Source organism: Macaca nemestrina, chromosome 12 (assembly GCF_043159975.1).
Source record: "Macaca nemestrina isolate mMacNem1 chromosome 12, mMacNem.hap1, whole genome shotgun sequence".
NCBI lineage: Eukaryota > Metazoa > Chordata > Mammalia > Primates > Cercopithecidae > Macaca > Macaca nemestrina.
This window is the reverse complement of record NC_092136.1, coordinates 73,343,895-73,361,199: the sequence shown is the minus strand read 5'-3', so window position 1 is coordinate 73,361,199 and position 17,305 is coordinate 73,343,895. Positions and strand designations below refer to the sequence as shown.

General features: G+C 38.9%; 2 protein-coding genes across 13 annotated transcripts in view; one reads left to right on the top strand and one right to left on the bottom strand.

Annotated features, from left to right (window-relative positions):
• The window catches only part of LOC105468731 (protein phosphatase methylesterase 1), a 90,647-nt gene extending 83,280 nt beyond the window's left edge, over window positions 1–7,367 (bottom strand). For all 3 annotated transcript variants that reach the window (XM_011719049.2, XM_071075291.1, XM_011719048.3), the window contains exon 1: window positions 7,120–7,367. In XM_011719049.2, coding sequence (XP_011717351.1) covers window positions 7,120–7,220 — 101 coding nt within the window. In that variant the 5' untranslated portion in view covers window positions 7,221–7,367. The remainder of the gene's footprint in view (window positions 1–7,119) is intronic.
• A 36-nt stretch (window positions 7,368–7,403) lies between these two features.
• The window catches only part of LOC105468732 (C2 domain containing 3 centriole elongation regulator), a 155,797-nt gene continuing 145,895 nt past the window's right edge, over window positions 7,404–17,305 (top strand). For 6 of the 10 annotated variants that reach the window (XR_011610922.1, XM_071075279.1, XM_071075276.1 and 3 more), the window contains exons 1-3: window positions 7,404–7,609; window positions 10,029–10,298; window positions 17,072–17,229. Coding sequence is in view for 8 of the 10 variants with exons in the window: in XM_071075279.1 (XP_070931380.1) it covers window positions 7,540–7,609; window positions 10,029–10,298; window positions 17,072–17,229 (498 nt within the window). In the remaining 2 variants the exon portion in view is untranslated. Of the gene's footprint in view, window positions 7,610–7,635; window positions 7,902–10,028; window positions 10,299–17,071; window positions 17,230–17,305 lie in introns of those variants that run through there. The other 4 variants (XM_071075278.1, XM_071075284.1, XM_071075277.1 and 1 more) reach the window with 3 other exon arrangements.

Here is a 17,305-nt window from a genome sequence, read left to right as displayed (position 1 = left end):
GGCAATAAGTAACAGTGGAAAAATGGACTTTTACTCAGAAGTTCTGAAATGAATGTCAAGGGGCTCAAATCTGGCAATAAGGGGCAGGGGAGTTGGGGGTGGGATTATTACTTCCTATACTTACACTGCAATGAAAACAGTAGGGAAGTTGAAATCAGAAGATTAGGCTTCTCTACTTGTTAACCTCAGGATTTGGGGCAGATGCTGTTTATTCTCCATTTCAGACATTACCTGCCCACTTCCCACTCTTTCTTCCCTAACAAAATTGTGATGCTTTTGTTTAAGCAGCTAGTGGAGATCTCTTCTTGTCTCTCCTACAGTCCAAGGGAATGAATCAAAATTGGTCTAAACCAATCATAGTTAATCCCATTCCCTACTGCCAGTGATTGCTTTTAGGATGGTTATGCAAACAGTTCTGGACAAAAAGACTTAAGGGAAAAATCTGCTGGGGAGCTTGCATTTCTGGGAAAAAATTAAAAGACAAGCTTAGCTAGGAAAGGACTTTGGCCCCTGTTTCTTTTTATTTGTAAAGATAAGATAGAAGCAGAGTGGCAGCAGCCATCCTGCAACCATAAGATGACAAGCAAGAGAAGGAAAAGCCACCATTCTAAGGATGGCAAAAGAAAGGATGCAAAAAGCCTGGATCCTGAATGAAATTGTTTAGCAATTGAATGAACCCTGGAACATCCTATCAATAATAAATGTCCTTGTAGTTTAAACTACAGTAAACTGGTAACAGCAAATTAGATTATTTCACATCAATATAATGTTGCTGATTTGGGGATTTTTGCAGATTTAATTGTATTTAAACAGTAAATCTATTAGTTTTACAATTATTTAAGAGTACTATGGAATTTAAGTAACATTAGATTGAATATAATTTAGGTCAATACTTGGAATCTGAAATATATTTCCTTCAAAAGGGATTCACACAAATTGAAAGATACCATATTTCTTCAAGGAACATTCGACATCATAAAAATGTTTATTCTAAATTAATGTTTGTATTTAGTAATCCCAATAAAAATACTGCCAGAATTTTTTTCTGGCACTAGGCTATGGGATTAGAAAGTTTATTTGTGAGGAAAGAAACAAGAGGAACGAGGAAAATCCTAAAAATGAATGAGGGGGAAACAACCTGTACCATCCATCAAAACATATTAATAAAGCCTCTAATTAAAAGTACAATAGTGGCACATGAAAGAAACTCCACAGACCCAGATCTATATAGCAATTTGGCATATGACAAAGGTGTCATTTTAATCACTGAGGAAGAAGAATTTTTTTTTTTTTTTGAGACCAAGTCTCACTCTGCGTCCCAGGCTGTAGTGCAGTGGCATGATCTTGGCTTACTGCAACCTTTGCTTCCTGGACTCAAATGATCCTCCCGAGTAGCTGGGACTACAGGCACACACCACCACACCCAGCTAAATTTTTGTGATTTTTGTAGAGAAGGGGTTTCACCATGTTGTCCAGGCTGGTCTCCAACTCCCAACCTCAAGCGGTCCACACACCTCAGCCTCCCAAAGTGCTGGGATTACAGGCATGGACTACTGAGCCTGGCCAGGACTACTTCTTTATTGTAGTGAAATTTACATAATGGGTAAAGGAATAAAAAATTTAATAAATGATGTTAAAACAACTACATAGCCTTTGCATAAAAATAAAATTTCTTCTGTTCCTCACTTTGCATATCAAGATAAACTTCAAATGGATTAAAAAAAAAAATGGGCAGGCGCGGTGGCTTACGCCTGTAATCCCAGCATTTTGGGAGGCTGAGGTGGGTGGATTACCTGAGGCCAGGAGTTCAAGACCAGCCTGGCCAAAATAATGAAACCCCGTATCAACTAAAAATACAAAAATTAGCTAGGTGTGGTGGTGCATGCCTGTAATCCCAGCTACTCAGGAGGCTGAAGCAGGAGAATCGCCTGAACCCAGGAAGTAGAGGTTATAGCAGGCCGAAATCACGCCACTGCACTCCAGTCTGGGTGACAGAGCAAGACTCTATCTCAAAAAAAAAAAAAAAAAAAGACATCATACAGGCACCAGGAAAACATATAAATGATTCTTTTATAACCTGAAAAAAGGAAAAGCCTCTCTGTGACTCAAGAGCCAGAAGCAATACATGCTGGGGGGAAGGGAGGATGCTAATGAGTAAGGAGTTTATGGGAGGATGAAAATGTTCTGCAATTAGTGGTGACAACTGTACAACCGAGTGAACATATTAAAAATCACTGAATTGTACTTTTAAAAGAATGAATTCTATAGCATATAAATTGTAACTTAATTTTTTAAAAATCTAATGAAAATATTAAAAAACCCAGAAATACTGGGATTTGATTATTTTAGTAACTCAATCTGTGACCTTGAGCAAATCACTTCACTTTGCCCTTTACTTCCCCATCTGTGTGAATAGCTCATTAAAGCCTTCCTAAGAGGCCCGATAACCATAATAAATTTAAGAAGATGGATGAAACACTATCTATCAGATATGAATAAACATACAGCTCATGGGGACAAAAAAGCTGATAACATAAGAAATTGAAAGGAGAGCTTCCATATAAACTGAACCTTCTTCACAGTTCTCAATCTATAATTATCTACTAGCTATCATTCCTTAAGAGCTTATGTGTCAGGAACTATAAGCGCTTTTTATGTATTATCTTATTCTCACAGCACTCTAAGGTAAGCAGAAGTATTCTCATTTTAGAGATAAGAAAACAGACGATGAGAAGCTAAATGACTTGACCAATGTAAATACCTAAGTTGGGCTTCAAACTTAGATCTATGTCACTTCAAATACCAAACCCTTCAATGCACGCCATAAAAAGAACAATAGACCAAAAATATGAAGTCCTGGGTTTGAATGCTGTTCCTGCCATGTAATGATTCTGTGATCTTAGGCAAGTCAGTGAACACTTCAGTTTTTTCATTTATTAAAATATTAACTCCTGCCCTAGTTTACCTCATAGAATATAAAAAGGGATGACTATATACATGTCAGTTAAGTCACTACAGAAGTGGGTATGCTAGCATACATCCTCAGTCCTACCTACTCAAGAGGATGAGGTGGGAAGACTGCTTGAGCCCCCGAGTTTGAGGCTGTAATGCACCAAGATCACACCTGTGAAAAGCCACTGTACTTCAGCTTGGGCAACACAGCAAGACCCTATCTCTTACAAAAGAAAAAGAAAAAGGAATGTAAGAGATAATTATAGAAAAGCTGTTTTGTTTTTTTTTTTTTTTGAGATGGAGTTTCGCTCTTGTTGCCCAGGCTGGAGTGCAATGGCGCGATCTCGGCTCACCGCAACCTCCGCCTCCCGGGTTCGAGCAATTTTCCTGCCTCAGCCTCCCAAGTAGCTGGGATTACAGGCATGTGCCACCACACCAGCTAATTTTGTATTTTTAGTAGAGATAGCGTTTCTCTATGTTGGTCAAGCTGGTCTTGAACTCCCGACTGCAGGTGATCCGCCTGCCTTGGCCTCCCAAAGTGCTGGGATTACAGGCATGAGCCACTACACCTGGCCGAAAAGTACAACTATTGATAAACCAAAAACATGTTGAATAATGAATGGATTTAATATTTTATAGTTCCTCTAATAGTAATAGTATATACGAAAGCAGTGACTTTCAAAAGATACTTCTTTCAAGCACACCAGGGGTGCAAAACAAATAGGGATCTCAAATCTACTTTAGTCAGAGTAGCTCTAAAAGCTTGAATAAAGTTCAAAACCACTATGTTTTTGGCAACATCCATTGGCATCTATTAAAAGGAACAGTGACACCAGGATTTCAGGCCTTACCCAGGAGAAAATATTGGTGTACTGAAAAGCGAATGGATTCTAGAGACTAAACTTAGATTGAATCCTGATTCTGGTACATACTAGTTGGGTGACTTTTAATCTCTGAATGTCTTTACCCATAATGCAGGAAAATATTCACCTTGCAGGTCTGTACACACATTAAATGACATAAAGTTACCATTACAATGTCTGGCACACAGTACTTACTTTAAAAATTGCTATTATTAAATTATCCAACAATACTTTGGAATTACTAAATCTAATCTGAAAAACTGAATTATGAAAACTCACCAACTCAGAATATGCACCCTGAATATGCAAACATGCCTAAATAATGTTTAGTGAAATGTTCATGAAAAATAGTTGAAAGAGTAAGCCACACGAGAGACTATCAAGGGAACAGGACTAACTTGTGAGTAACAGATAGAGTGGAAGAATAGAAGTTAAGAAAAAAGCAAGTATAAGGAGACATAAAGAACGCTTTGAAATTGGTGTGAGACTTCATAAATTACAACTGACTGAAGAAAAAGACTGAATCCTATATTATATGCAAAGGAGTAAGATACACAACTCAAATTAAGTATTCCCAGATGACAATTATGACTTCAAAATACACAATGGGTCTCACAGTCAAGAGACCCAAGTCCTAGTCCTTAACAGCCCCACCGCTAAGCTTCTAGGGTGCTTTAGGAATATTTGAGTCTCAGTTCCCTCATTTATTAATACATTCCCTTACAGAATACAGAACTCTCTGAATATTCAGTTCCTCAACTACATGATGAAGTGGTGAAATGATCCATGTCTATGCTCTCTTTCAGCTTTATGATTCTAAGGAGAAAGAGAATCTGCATTATTACTACCATGAGACTTAGATGAAGCCTGCTTATGTACCAATAAAGTAGAAAAGAAAAATACGGGAAAATAAGCCATTTGAGGACCACACAAATATTCACCAATACTACCATATTTTTGTGAATTTTCTTCACAATACTACCATACAGAAAGGCCTTTCTAAAGAACTTTCTTTTCCAGGATAAGCAGTTACCCTAAACCAAGAAGACCAAAGCATCTATTTAAAAAGGTAAGTTGTCCAGGCATGGTAGCTCAATGCTATAATCCCAGTACTTTGGGAAGCCAAGTGGGGCAAATCACTTGAGGCCAGGAGTTCAAGACCAGCCTGGCCAACATGGTGAAATCCCATCTCTACTAAAAATACAAAAATTAGCCGGGCATGGTGATGCACGCCGGTAATCCCAGCTACTTGGGAGGCTGAGGCACATGAATCACTTGAACCCAGGAGGTAGAAGTTGCAGTGAGCCAAGATTGTGCCACTGCACTCCAGCCTGGGCAACACAGCGAGACCCTGTCTCTAAAAAAAGTAAAATGAAAAGTAATACAAAATAAAAACGATGAATTACTAACAATTATACAATCTTCTAATCAGCAGATTTTCCTTTTATTTTCTCTCAGTATTTTCACCCAGTTCTTCAATCTTCAGAGAACTTGTTTTGACAAAATGAGAAGCTGAGCCCTAATTAAACTTATCTAAAGAATGTATAATTATTAAAAATCTGATTTTCTTATGTATTTGTATAGAAGAGTGCTGGTATACTGAAAGATCAAATTGTAGTTTAAGAAAGGCAGCAATGAAGATATATAACAATTAATGTTACATTAATATTAAACTCCAGGTTAATTTTCCCAAATAATGTTATGGGTCAGTTTCCAAATTCTCTTTATTCATGTTATAGTCCAACTTTTCGATCTTCCAAAGTCAAAATAATCTTCACTTTACCTTCTATGTAGCCTTCTACCTCCTCTATTGTGCGTCCATCTCTCTATCTCCCCCTGCTAAGGTTTTCTCCTTTTTCTACTGTATATCACAGCAGGTCTCCACTTCAATTCTTAGTTTCCTTCCCTGGTTTTTCCAATTGTTCTTCCCATTCCTTTACCCCACTGTTTTATAGGATTCTCCTTTCTTTTCATCCCTAGGACTTACTGTCACAGTACTGCATCTCCTATTCTCGCTTCTTTTGGTAAGTTTTTACACACATTACTTCTTCAGAACCTAAGGTTTCTCTTCTGTAGTCCTTTTTCAAAGAATATCTATCAATTCATCTCTAGAATCCCAAATATACTCTTGAGTCCTCATACCTAAGTATCCTTCCTACTCCTTTTCTCTTTACAGTCACTAATTCCCAGAATCCTGTCTGAAACTACAAATATCCCCTCAAAACCAAATGCCTATTCAATTGTCTCCACTTTCCAGCAATTATCCCATGTTCACCTCATTCTTTGTCCTCGGCCCAAGTATCCCCTAACCTGGCACAAGCCATTTAATGATCTAAAATTCCAAAGCCTATCTCTTCAACATGGCTCTCCTCTCTTTCCAGCAAACTATTTCCCTAACTCCCAATGCTTCACTAATTCAAAGTCTTAGGCCAGTACATTGCTTCCCTCAGATCTATTAGCCCCGCAAAAACTGATTGCCCAAATCTTCCTCTAAGCTTCCCAGACCTTACAACTGCAGCACTTCCATTCACCAAACCGCATTTATAGTTATTTCTCAATCTTTAGAGCCTATGGTCACTTTGCAAATTCTTCAGTCCTCTCCTTCTTCTCTCTCCCTTATCCTGTCCAGCTTCTCAGCACATTCCTATTACCCTTAACAATCTTCATGGCTATATTCTCCACCTTACCTTAGGCCTACTCCCCAAACTTTCTCATTCTCCCTTAAGAGGCCTAATCTCACCTCTCATTCCCTGAATCTGTCTTTAGACCTCTGGGAATCATCTAGAATCGTCTGCTTCCTAGTGCTCCTCTTTCGTTCTCCAACCCTGTCCAACTCCCTAAGCTTTTCTACTATCTAGTTCTCACAGTATACATATTAGAACTTTTACAATATCCACTCCTCCCAAACCTTTTCTTAGTTGTTGCCTCAATTCCCCTCAACTTTTCTCTCGGTCATTCCCCATTTCCCTCCACCTTCCCTGGCCGATTTTCCTCCACCTTTGTCACCTTTTTCTAAACCTCCTTCATTCTGGAGGTGATTCTCAGTTATGTTAGTCTCTCAGCTTCCCCAACCTTTGCCTTATTCCCCTCTCCCTCCAACAACATTATTTTTCCTCCAGTTTCTATTGACTTGGCGCCTCCCCTAGTTCCCCAATCTGCCTTCTACTCCATCTAAATATCTCCAGGCCGCCGCCAACATTTTCTCCTATCGGTAGACTCCTTCCCCGTGCCTCTCTGAACGCTCAGAGCCACCATTCTCCAATGGCCGGGGCCTGGCCCCTAGGTAGGAGTATGGGTCACGTACCCCATTCGCATCTTGGCTCCGCTCTGACTGCCCCCACTGCCGGGTAGAGGTGGGCGAGAGGGAAGGCGGCCGAGGTGCATGCTCTTTTCGAGGGCCGACATCAAGGAAAGGCTGCACGCACGTAGTCAAACAGTAGGCGAACCTTCGTCCCACGTTGAGTGTGGCCCAACCGGTCACGACTCGCTCCCCTAACGACGCCCAGTCGCCTTTGGACAGCACCCAGCTACCGGTAGCACCGCCTACCGCCCACCGGCTCTGCAAACTCCACCCACTCGCTTCAGCACTTCCACCGGAAGTGCGCAACAGCCCTCACACAAAGGAAGCTGGGTAACAGTCTGCGAACTCCGCAGACTCCCAACTGGAAACCCGACAACTTTCACCGGAAAGAGGAGCCGTCTTCAGGGCAATGCACCCTGGGCAATGGAGTCCTCAACGGGCGTATCCGTATGCGCTTGCGCAGCCGGAGGCGCCCCCAGCCAACCCCGCAGAGGTATTGTAGCAAAGCATCCTGGGTATTGTAGTCTATTGGCGGGAAGGCGTCTTGGCGCCTTCTCTTCGCACTGTTTTCCGGAGACTGTTAGAGGAAAAGTGGCTTTTTCCTGCCTCCCAGGCTGCCCAGCGGCGCCGGTTGCCGGGGAACGCAGGCGCCGTGGGGAGGGATGGCGGGAGGCGGCTGCTTAGGTGGTGGAGACAGAGTTGTGCTGATGAAGAAGAGCTCGGGCTCATCATGAAGCAACGTAAAGGCCAAGGGCCTGGGGGCAGCCGTGGGCGCAAAAAAAGAGGTAACCCGAGCGATCAAAGATTGAGGAAAGCGTTAACAGGGGAGCAGGGTGTAAGGAATTTTAGGGAGACCCCCACCCCCGCTGGATAAACAAGAAAAGGGACGTAAGAAGGGAAATAGCCAGGGGACCAGAAGGTTAAAAGGAAGGGCAGTTGGCCCTCCAGAGAATAGAAAGGAATTAGGGGCTGGGGTAGGGGCCACAAAGTGGTGATTAATGAGATGAAGGTTACCGGTGGGATGACTGTAGAGGAGAAGAGCAAACAATAATAGGATTGGTTTTGATAACGAAGTGAAATGTATGTGTGCGAGTAGCTTTAGAGGTCCGCAGGGACAGGAAGAAACATAAATTGGCAAAGGGATGATATCATTTCTTGTGTGATTGTGGACAAGAATCACGTTTTATACATTACTGAATGACCAAGGATTAGTACAAAGCAGGACTCGGTAAATGTTTGTTGAATGAATGAAGCATGAAGGACTGGCTATGAGCAGGAGTTGGGGAAAAAATAATTGTAGAGTATAGAGCGGGGAAGAGTGGGGAATGACAGGTGTGATAGGATTGAAGTGGGGGTAAGGGCATGAGGTTCTCCTGAAGGACCTGAGATCGTGAAAGAGTGTACAGCAGAGAGTCCTTATCAGGTTAACACCTCGAGGAGACACAGGCTCACCGAGTAGGGGATGTTAGCTGCAGTGAGAACAGTCAAACTGGGGACCGAGGGCAGATCAGGAAACTGGATATTGAATCTCTACAAGACTGCCTCGAAGGGAAAAAGGACAGTGGGTGAACCTGCCTTTTTGCATCGTAGGCAGTTTAGTGAGAAAAGAAGTATTGGTTTGGAGCAGTGATAGGACATTAGGCCATTGGGTTGAGGACTGAAGCTACAATCTGGGAATTACTCTTATCCAAGCTGTTTAAAGATTACTAAGGCAGTTTTGAGGTAGTGACTTTCCTGCCACGAAAGATAGGAGGATCTGAGACTGAAGCATACTAGTGCTCCCTGTGTCAAACCAGTTAAGCATGTTTGGTTGATAAGCGGAAAGTCAAAGTAGAAATAGTATAGTATAGAACAGAATATACTTTTTTTGCTATACCATTTCCATAGTAGAAATATATACACAATCGTGTATAATTTTTATGTTGAAACTATCCGTAAGGATTATGGTGGGTCTTTTCTCCACTATGGAGGGCAGAGGGGATGTTTGCATTAGAAGTCCAAATAATTAGTCCTGATACATTCCATATATTTTCTTCTTTGAGGCATAACCACTCCTCAAAGAAAAGTCAAAGGAAAAAAAAGGTATACATAATGTATGAATGGTTTCTTAAATTTCCTCCAAGTCTTCTTGAAAATGTACTATGAATGGAAGATAATCAGGGTCATTAAAGGAAAATTTTATAGAAAGTCATGATTAATTGCTTTGTTTACACTTTAATGTCTTTATGAAATCCAATAAATACTAAAGCCAATAAATATATGGACCCAGCACTGTGTTAAAAATAGTGGCGGAATCTGAAGATTAGATAGTCTGTGTCCTCACTGACTGTGTGGTCTTGGCAGGAAAGAAAAGTTACAGACAATTTAAGATGTTCTTCATTGAAATGCTGAGTTGTATGATATAGTCTAAATCGTTTGTGAGTGAAGGGAGTTGTTACTGTTTTATAGTTAGTGATTTTTTAAAAAAAAAAAGAGTTAAAGATTACATATCTTAAAAACCATAGATGTTGCAATAATTAAAACAACTGTACTTGTAAAAATTTCAACCATACTTAGAAAAATTTCAACTACTTCTGATATTTCTATTTTTCAAATAGTAACTCAATTAAAGAAAAGTTTATATTAGTGTGTCTTTGTTGGTATGTTCTTTACTTACAGTAACTCAAATCAAACCTTAAATACTAATTAGTTATCAGGGTGACTTACATGACCAGGTAGATTATTCTGTGGTCTGATTTGATAGTTACTTCTCATGTGTTAGAATAATGGGTAGGATAAACCTTTTTTCTAAATGATGATGAATTGCTGAACTTAAGACTAAAGTGTTTTGTTTGTTTTCATTCAAAAAGCGTATTATATGTTTTCTATATTTAGTCTAAATTTTGATTCCATTTTCTTGGATTCCTCTACAGGTTTAAGTGACATTTCTCCATCTACAAGCCTGCCACCTCTGGTTGAAGGCCAGCTACGCTGTTTTCTAAAACTTACTATTAATAGAGTCATATGGAAGATTGCAAAGCCTCCCACTTGTGTACTGGTCCGAGTGAGATGGTGGGGAGAAACATCAGATGGAACCCTCTTTTGTCCCAGGGATGCATTGCAGACTGAACCAAAAGCTGTGAGAACAACTACACGTTATGCTATTCGTTGTGGTCCAAAACAGTTTACCTCTTATCTAACAGGTATGTTATTGTTTTATCATTGCACCTGCAGACATAATACAAAGCATGTGGTTATATTGTCAGCAATAAGTGTTATTGTGTACCTAGCATATATGGGCATTCTTAATTATTGAAGAGTCAAAGAGTTTTTATAGTAGAGATTTTTCTTTGTAAATTTATTGAGTGTTACTGTGTGCCAGCAGTTTTGAAATGTATTACTTCTAATCCTTACAATAACCCTGAAAGATAGGTATTGTCTCTGTTTTATAGACAATGAAACAAGTTTGGAGAGATGAAATGAATACTTTCTGAGGTCACAAAGTTGATAAATGACTGAATTAGGATTTGAACCCACTTCTGTCTGTCACCAAAACTCATGCTCTTTTCACTACACCATGCTTTTTTAGGCAATAACTGTAGTCTCAACTCTGGGGTTTACGTTATACTCAAGGAAAGAGGATATAGATGTAAAATTTACCAATAGTACAAGCTAATACATACTAAATGCCAAACGAATGGTTTAGGGAGTTAGTATTACAGATGTTCAGAGATGGAAAGCATCCCTCTGTAGGGAACCAGAGGCCAAGATGTCTTCATTTTTGTACAAGGAAAGTATTCTGAGTGTACTATGTTATTTCTTCATTCAGGTCAAGCTTTCACATAAATACGTTTTGGGTAATGGGGTTATTTATCAAATCAGTTCAGTTCAAGTCAATAAAATTCGAGCATTTATCATGTAAACATTGTTGGGCTCAGAATATTGGAGAGCCAGGGGTGAGTTAAAGATTAACTTGTCCTTGAGTAACTTACATTCCCTCGAGAAAAAATTTTTGAAACATCAACATGTAAAGAACAAATGCTGTAATTCAGTCATTCAAAAAATATATTTAGCACATGTTAGACATTGTTTAAGGCATTGTGGGGTTTACAAAAAATCCAAAAAATTAATCAGAATGATACAGAACTCTAACTTCACAAAAAGTTTAGTTATTAATAGTAGGTTAAATGCAATAAATGCGATTAAAAGATACTCATAAATAATCTTGGTACTGTAAACTTAAAACTGAAATCCTCAGGTAGTATTTTTATGTAATGTAACAAATGAGGAGTGATTAGAAATTTAATAAGAGACAAGGAATTTATTAACATGGTAATCAACAGGTCAGACTTTTGTTTGAACATCTTATGGTATACTGGTGCATTGGATTTGGCATCCGAACATTTACATTGGTGTTACCAACTATGTGATTTTGGGAAAGTCTCTTCCCATTTCTGATTCCTGTTTCCCCATCTGTAAAATGGGATCATGTAGTTGCCCTTCCATTTTCTAGGTATTTTCACAAAGAAGCAACCTGGTTGAACGGGTTGAAGTCTAGACAGTCTAGAGTTTGAACTCTGGTTTCAGGACTAGATTGTTAGGTGATGCTGAGAGGTTCCTTAGCATCTTGGGGCCCCAGTTTCCTATTAGTTAATTGGGAAAAATGGCACTTATTTGTCAGGAATTATTGTAAATACTAAATGAAAAAAATGTTTGTAAAGTGATTGGTCTAGTAGCTGACACATTGTAGGTACAAGTCTTACAAAAATATTAAGACTCAGGCAGTGTGTACAGAGATTTAAGATGTATTCCCTGCCCAAAAGGAACTTAAAGATTAGTTGAAAACAAAACTGACATACATGAAACAGTAGTGAGCAATGCCAGACAGTGTCTGATTACTTGATACATATAGTAATATCATATGAATATTCTAGGAAGTTAATAAGGGCTAATCTTATTAGGAAGCCAGAATCCTGCTTCTACTCTATGCTCTGGCTGTTTGACTTTGAGCAAGCCGTTTCATCTTCTTGTGCCTTAATTTTCCCACCAGTAAATTGAAAGAGTTAAACATCAAATGTGCCAGCACCCAAATTTCATGATTCTAGTTAAGAAAGAAGGCCATGGAAAAGGTAGAATTTCAACAGGAGACACATGAGGTGAACCTTATAAGTGACAGTCCAACTGTAAACATGACATGGTGTTGTTGTTGTTGTTGTTGTTATTTTGAAACAGAGTCTTGCTCTGGCCCAGGCTGGAGTGCAGTGGTGCACTCTTGTCTCACTGCAAGCTCCGCCTCCCGGGTTCAGGCCATTCTCCTGCCTCAGCCTCCCGAGTAGCTGGGACTACAGGCTCCTGCCACCACACTCGGCTAATTTTTTGTTTTTTTAGTAGAGATGGTGTTTCACCGTGTTAGCCAGGATGGTCTCGATCTCCTGACCTCATGATCTGCTCGCCTTGGCCTCCCGAAATTCTGGGATTACAGGTGTGAGCCACCACACCTGGCTGACATGACATGTTTTTTAGAAAATGAAGCGATAAGAGACTGAATGTGGTGGCTCACGCCTGTAATCTCAACACTTTGGGAGGCTGAGGCAGGAAGATCACTTGAGGCCAAGAGTTCGAGACCGGCCTGGGCAAAACCCTGTTTCTATAAAAAAATTACATTCCACATGCATAGCAAAACCCTGTTTCTACAAAAAAAAAATTTTTTTTTTTAAATTAGCTGGGCATGGTGGTGCACACCTGTAGGCCTAGCTACTTGGGAGGCTGAGGTGAGAGAAATCACTTGAGCCCAGGAAGTCAAGGCTGTGTTGAGCCGTGTTCGTGCCGCTGTACTCCAGCCTGGGTGACACAGTGAGACCCTGTTTCTAAAAAAGAAAGAAAACAACTGAAAATGAAGAGATAAGACATCAGTTCACAAAAGTGTGTGCTCTAACCAAAAACTTGGAAAAAGTGTGCTATTTCTTAACCTGTGTGGTAGATACTCGCGTTATTATTATTATTTTATTTACTCTTTTGTGTACATATTTAACTTAAAATAATATAAAATGCAAAAAGTAATGAATATGTTGTCACATATTAGCATGCACTATATTTTTTTCTCAAGCCGTTTTTATTACACTCAAGATATTGACAAGTATAAAATAACCTTGTAATTAGGATACTGTATGAGTCAAAAAAGGAGAAGTCACTACTGTATGAAGAGATTTACAAATGAGTAAAATATATAGGCTGTACCAGTATTAACATTTGAAATGAAATGGGATTGCTCTTTTTTTCTAGGCTGGAGAGCGGTAGTAAGAACGATTATGTGAGTTCCTCAGATAAAAATAACAATTTAAAAAAGAAGGGGAAACGTATCGCATCTTACAGTTTTTGAAATACTTTCAAGTCTATCATCTTATTTGATGTTTAAAATCATTTTATTTATTTCTTTGTATCTATTTTATTTTATTTTTGAGAAAAGGTCTCTCTCCGTCAGCCAGGCTGGAGTGCAGTGATGCGAGCACAGTTCACTGTAGCCTCAACCTCCTGGGTTCAAGCAATCTTCCCACCTCAGCCTCCTGAGTAGCTGGGAATATAAGCAGATGCCACGACATTCAGCTAATTTTTATATTTTTTGTGGAGATGTGGTCTCACTGTTGTTGCCCAGGCTGGTGTCAAACTTCTCTACTCAAGCAATCCTCCTGCCTTGGCTTCCCAAAGTGCTGGGATTACAGGCAAGCCACCATGCCTGACCACTTTCTTCATATCTATTTTACCTTATTCTAAACAGAAGTTAAGGCAACTGCAAAAACATGTTAAGTACAGATTTCTGTTTAATTAATGAGAAAACCTTTACATTTTAAATCTTCATAACTTTTTGTTTACAGAAAGTGAAAATACAATAGGAGAAATAAGATGAAGCCTCTGCAGAGCACTAGAAAGCATGCTCTGAGGCAGTGGGTACATTTGCAGTGGGTATTATCCTGATTTTCTGAATGATGAATTTGAGGTTCAAAGAGTTAAAAGTGACTAACCCAAGGTTACCCTGGCACCAACCCTAAATTCAGGGAGGCACTTAACTCCAAAATTATTAATACTTCTATTATATTATACTGCCTTAGAAAATAGAAGGATTATAGGATTCTGAAATATGCCTCATACTCTTACATCTTTCTTCCTTTACCCTTTGTTCTGTTGCAGAAAATAGCAGCCATGTAAATATTTGGAGCATGGAACGACTAGAGTAGAAACTGAGAAAATTATGGCTGCACTACATGATTTTTACCTCTCTTTGATCAGATAGGATTCAGTTAGTTGGAATGTGAAAGACAAATGGGAGTAGGAATAGTGCTGAACAATAGGGGTTCTAATTCCACAACAAATGAAGTATAAAGGTCAGAAGTCTATTAAGAATTAAGCTTTTTGTCCTAGAAGTGATGAATAGTGTAGTGGACTTATAATTAAGTGTAGTGGACTTATAATTGGATAGAAATGAGTTTTAGCCCAGTTCTGTCAATTTAAAGCTGCGTGAACTTAGGAATATACCTGATGTTGCAGGGCCTCTTTTATCCCCAAATGAAGACAGAAACACCTGTATCATAGGGTTGTTAAGAGAATTAACGAGATGTGGAAGAGCCTGGCTGTTAGTAAATACCCAATGAATAAATGTTAGTCCATTTCCCTTATTCTACATGTGTATACCATTTTATAGTCTACAAAGCACTTTTATATTTATTTGCTCATATGACTTTCAGATAACCCCATGAGTAGTGTATTAGTCCATTCTCATGCTGCTATAAAGACTTAGCTGAAACTGGGTAATTTGTAAAGGAAAGATGTTTAATTGACTCACAGTTCCACATGGCTAGGGAGGCCTCAGGAAACCTACAATCATGGCAGAAGGGGAAGCAAACACGTCCTTCACATGGCAGCAGGAGAGAAAAATGAGTGCCCAGCAAAGCGGGAAGCCCCTTATAAAACCGTCAGAGCTCATGAGAACTAACCCACTATCATGAAAACAGGATGGGGAGAACCCCCCTTGTGATTCAGTTATCTCCCCCTGGTCTCCCATGACATGTGGGGATTATGGGAGTTACAATTCAAGATGAGATTTGGGTGGGGACACAGCCAAACCATATCAAGATGTTACACAGGGACTATGATATGTCAAGTAATTTGCCTAAAGTCATTTAACAACCATTCAGCAACTACCATGTGGGAAGACACTGTACTAGTGTTCTGCTTGCAGTAACCCCAGTTCCTCACACAGCAGTGATGCAAATGTTATGAGCCTACTTTACAGACAATGATGGCTTATACAGAAATAGCTTGTGAATATTGCAGTCAGAACACAATCACGGGTCTTCTAATAATAATTCCTACATGCTTTTCACTACAGTATTGAACAAAGGGTGAAAACGAACCATTTTCTCAACTTTGGTTAAGAAAATACTCAGAAGTTAAACTGTTCTGAAATGATCTTAGATTCCATATGCATACATTATATTTCTTCTCCTCTGGGCATGAAGGTATTAGTCTTAAGTGACTAGTTAAAGACGATAGTCGAGAAGTTTATTTTCATTTTTCTTGGTTCCAAGTGCTCTCAATAGCTCAGTGCTCCAGATATAACCCAAGAGTATGCAATTAGATATTCCTGGGAGGCAGAGACCAACCCGTGCAGCTATGCAAGGGCAATCCTTTGTCCATTTCAAAACTAGAAATGATGAGAATGAAAACTGAGATTTGTTGCTCTGTGTGTCAAAACCAAAGCCTGAGTTCTCGGCAAATACATTTAACAATACTCTTTTAAGGGTATTTTTCTTATCAAATAATTGCTATGCTAAATATTTTTGTTCAGTTGATTTATTTTTTCCTCAGTGTGTGGTATTTGTCGTTCTTCTCTAAATCTTTATTGTTCTTTTGATCTTGGGTTCATACTCCTCTATGCCCAGAATGGTATGATAAATGATTATTTGAAATTAAAATAATTTAAGTTAAATTACTTTGCCCAGATAGTTAATTGTTATCTCTGTTGTAGTTTTTAAATTAGTTGTATTTTCTATCAGTTGTATCACTTTTTTTATTAGGAAATACATGCACATGGTAAAACATTTTAAAGGTATGAAAGGTTACCAGTCTCTTGTGTGTCTTTACACAGGAATATATTTACTTATAAAATATATTCTATACTAATAAAAGCTTCTTTGCATAATTCCTTTTATTTACACAAATTATATATATATATAGTTAGCACTTTTTTTCTACTTAGCAATTCATCTTGGATGTTGTTCCGTATCAGTATAGATAGAGCTACTTATATTCTTTTTATTACTTTATTTTTCACCATTTTGCTGTTGTAAAAAAAAATGCAGCTTATTTAATATTCTGGTACATAGATCAATTTACAGTTTGTAAAATAAAGTTTAAGGAGTAGGCTTGCCTTGGTGGCTCATACTTGTAATCCCAGCACTTTGGGAGGCCAAGGTCAGAGGGATCACTTGAGGCCAGGAGTTTGAGACCAGCCTGGGCAACACAGTGAGACCTTGTCTCTATAAAAATAAAAAAAATTACCCAGTATGGTGGTGTGTGCCTCTAGTCTCAGCTACTTGTGAGACTAGGACAGGAGGATCACTTGAGTCCAGGATTTCGAGGTTGCAGTGAACTATGATTGTGCCAGTGTACTCCAGCCTGGGTGACAGAGTGACCCTGTCTCAAGAAAAAAAGAAAAAAACAGAGTAGAATTTCATGGAAAAAGGATATGTGCTTTTCTACTTTTTTATGTTATTACTAAATTGCTTTCTGGTTAGCCATCCTATTAGCAACATATTAAAGTAACTAATTTCCCTCACTTTCACCAATGCAATGGTGTTACCCAACATAAAATATTTTTTTCAAGTTAAAAAGCTTTTCTGCATATACCCGTCTACACACTTCTTAAAAAAGAAAATAAAAGTAAATGAAAAATATCCGTGTTGTAATTGTTTCTGATTAGATATGGCTGTGCTGGTGCTGGAAGTAATCACCAAACTTGACCATCTTCCAATTGGTAGAGTTCAGATCAATGGACTAGCTCAACTTTCTCCAACCCATCAAATCAATGGATTTTTTACCATTGTTTCATCAACATCTAAGAAACTTGGAGAACTCCAGGTAAAAATATATTTTAATTATTTGCTGCATAGAATAAACTTTTTGGGCAGAAATAGTTGAGTCTGTTTGTAGAATG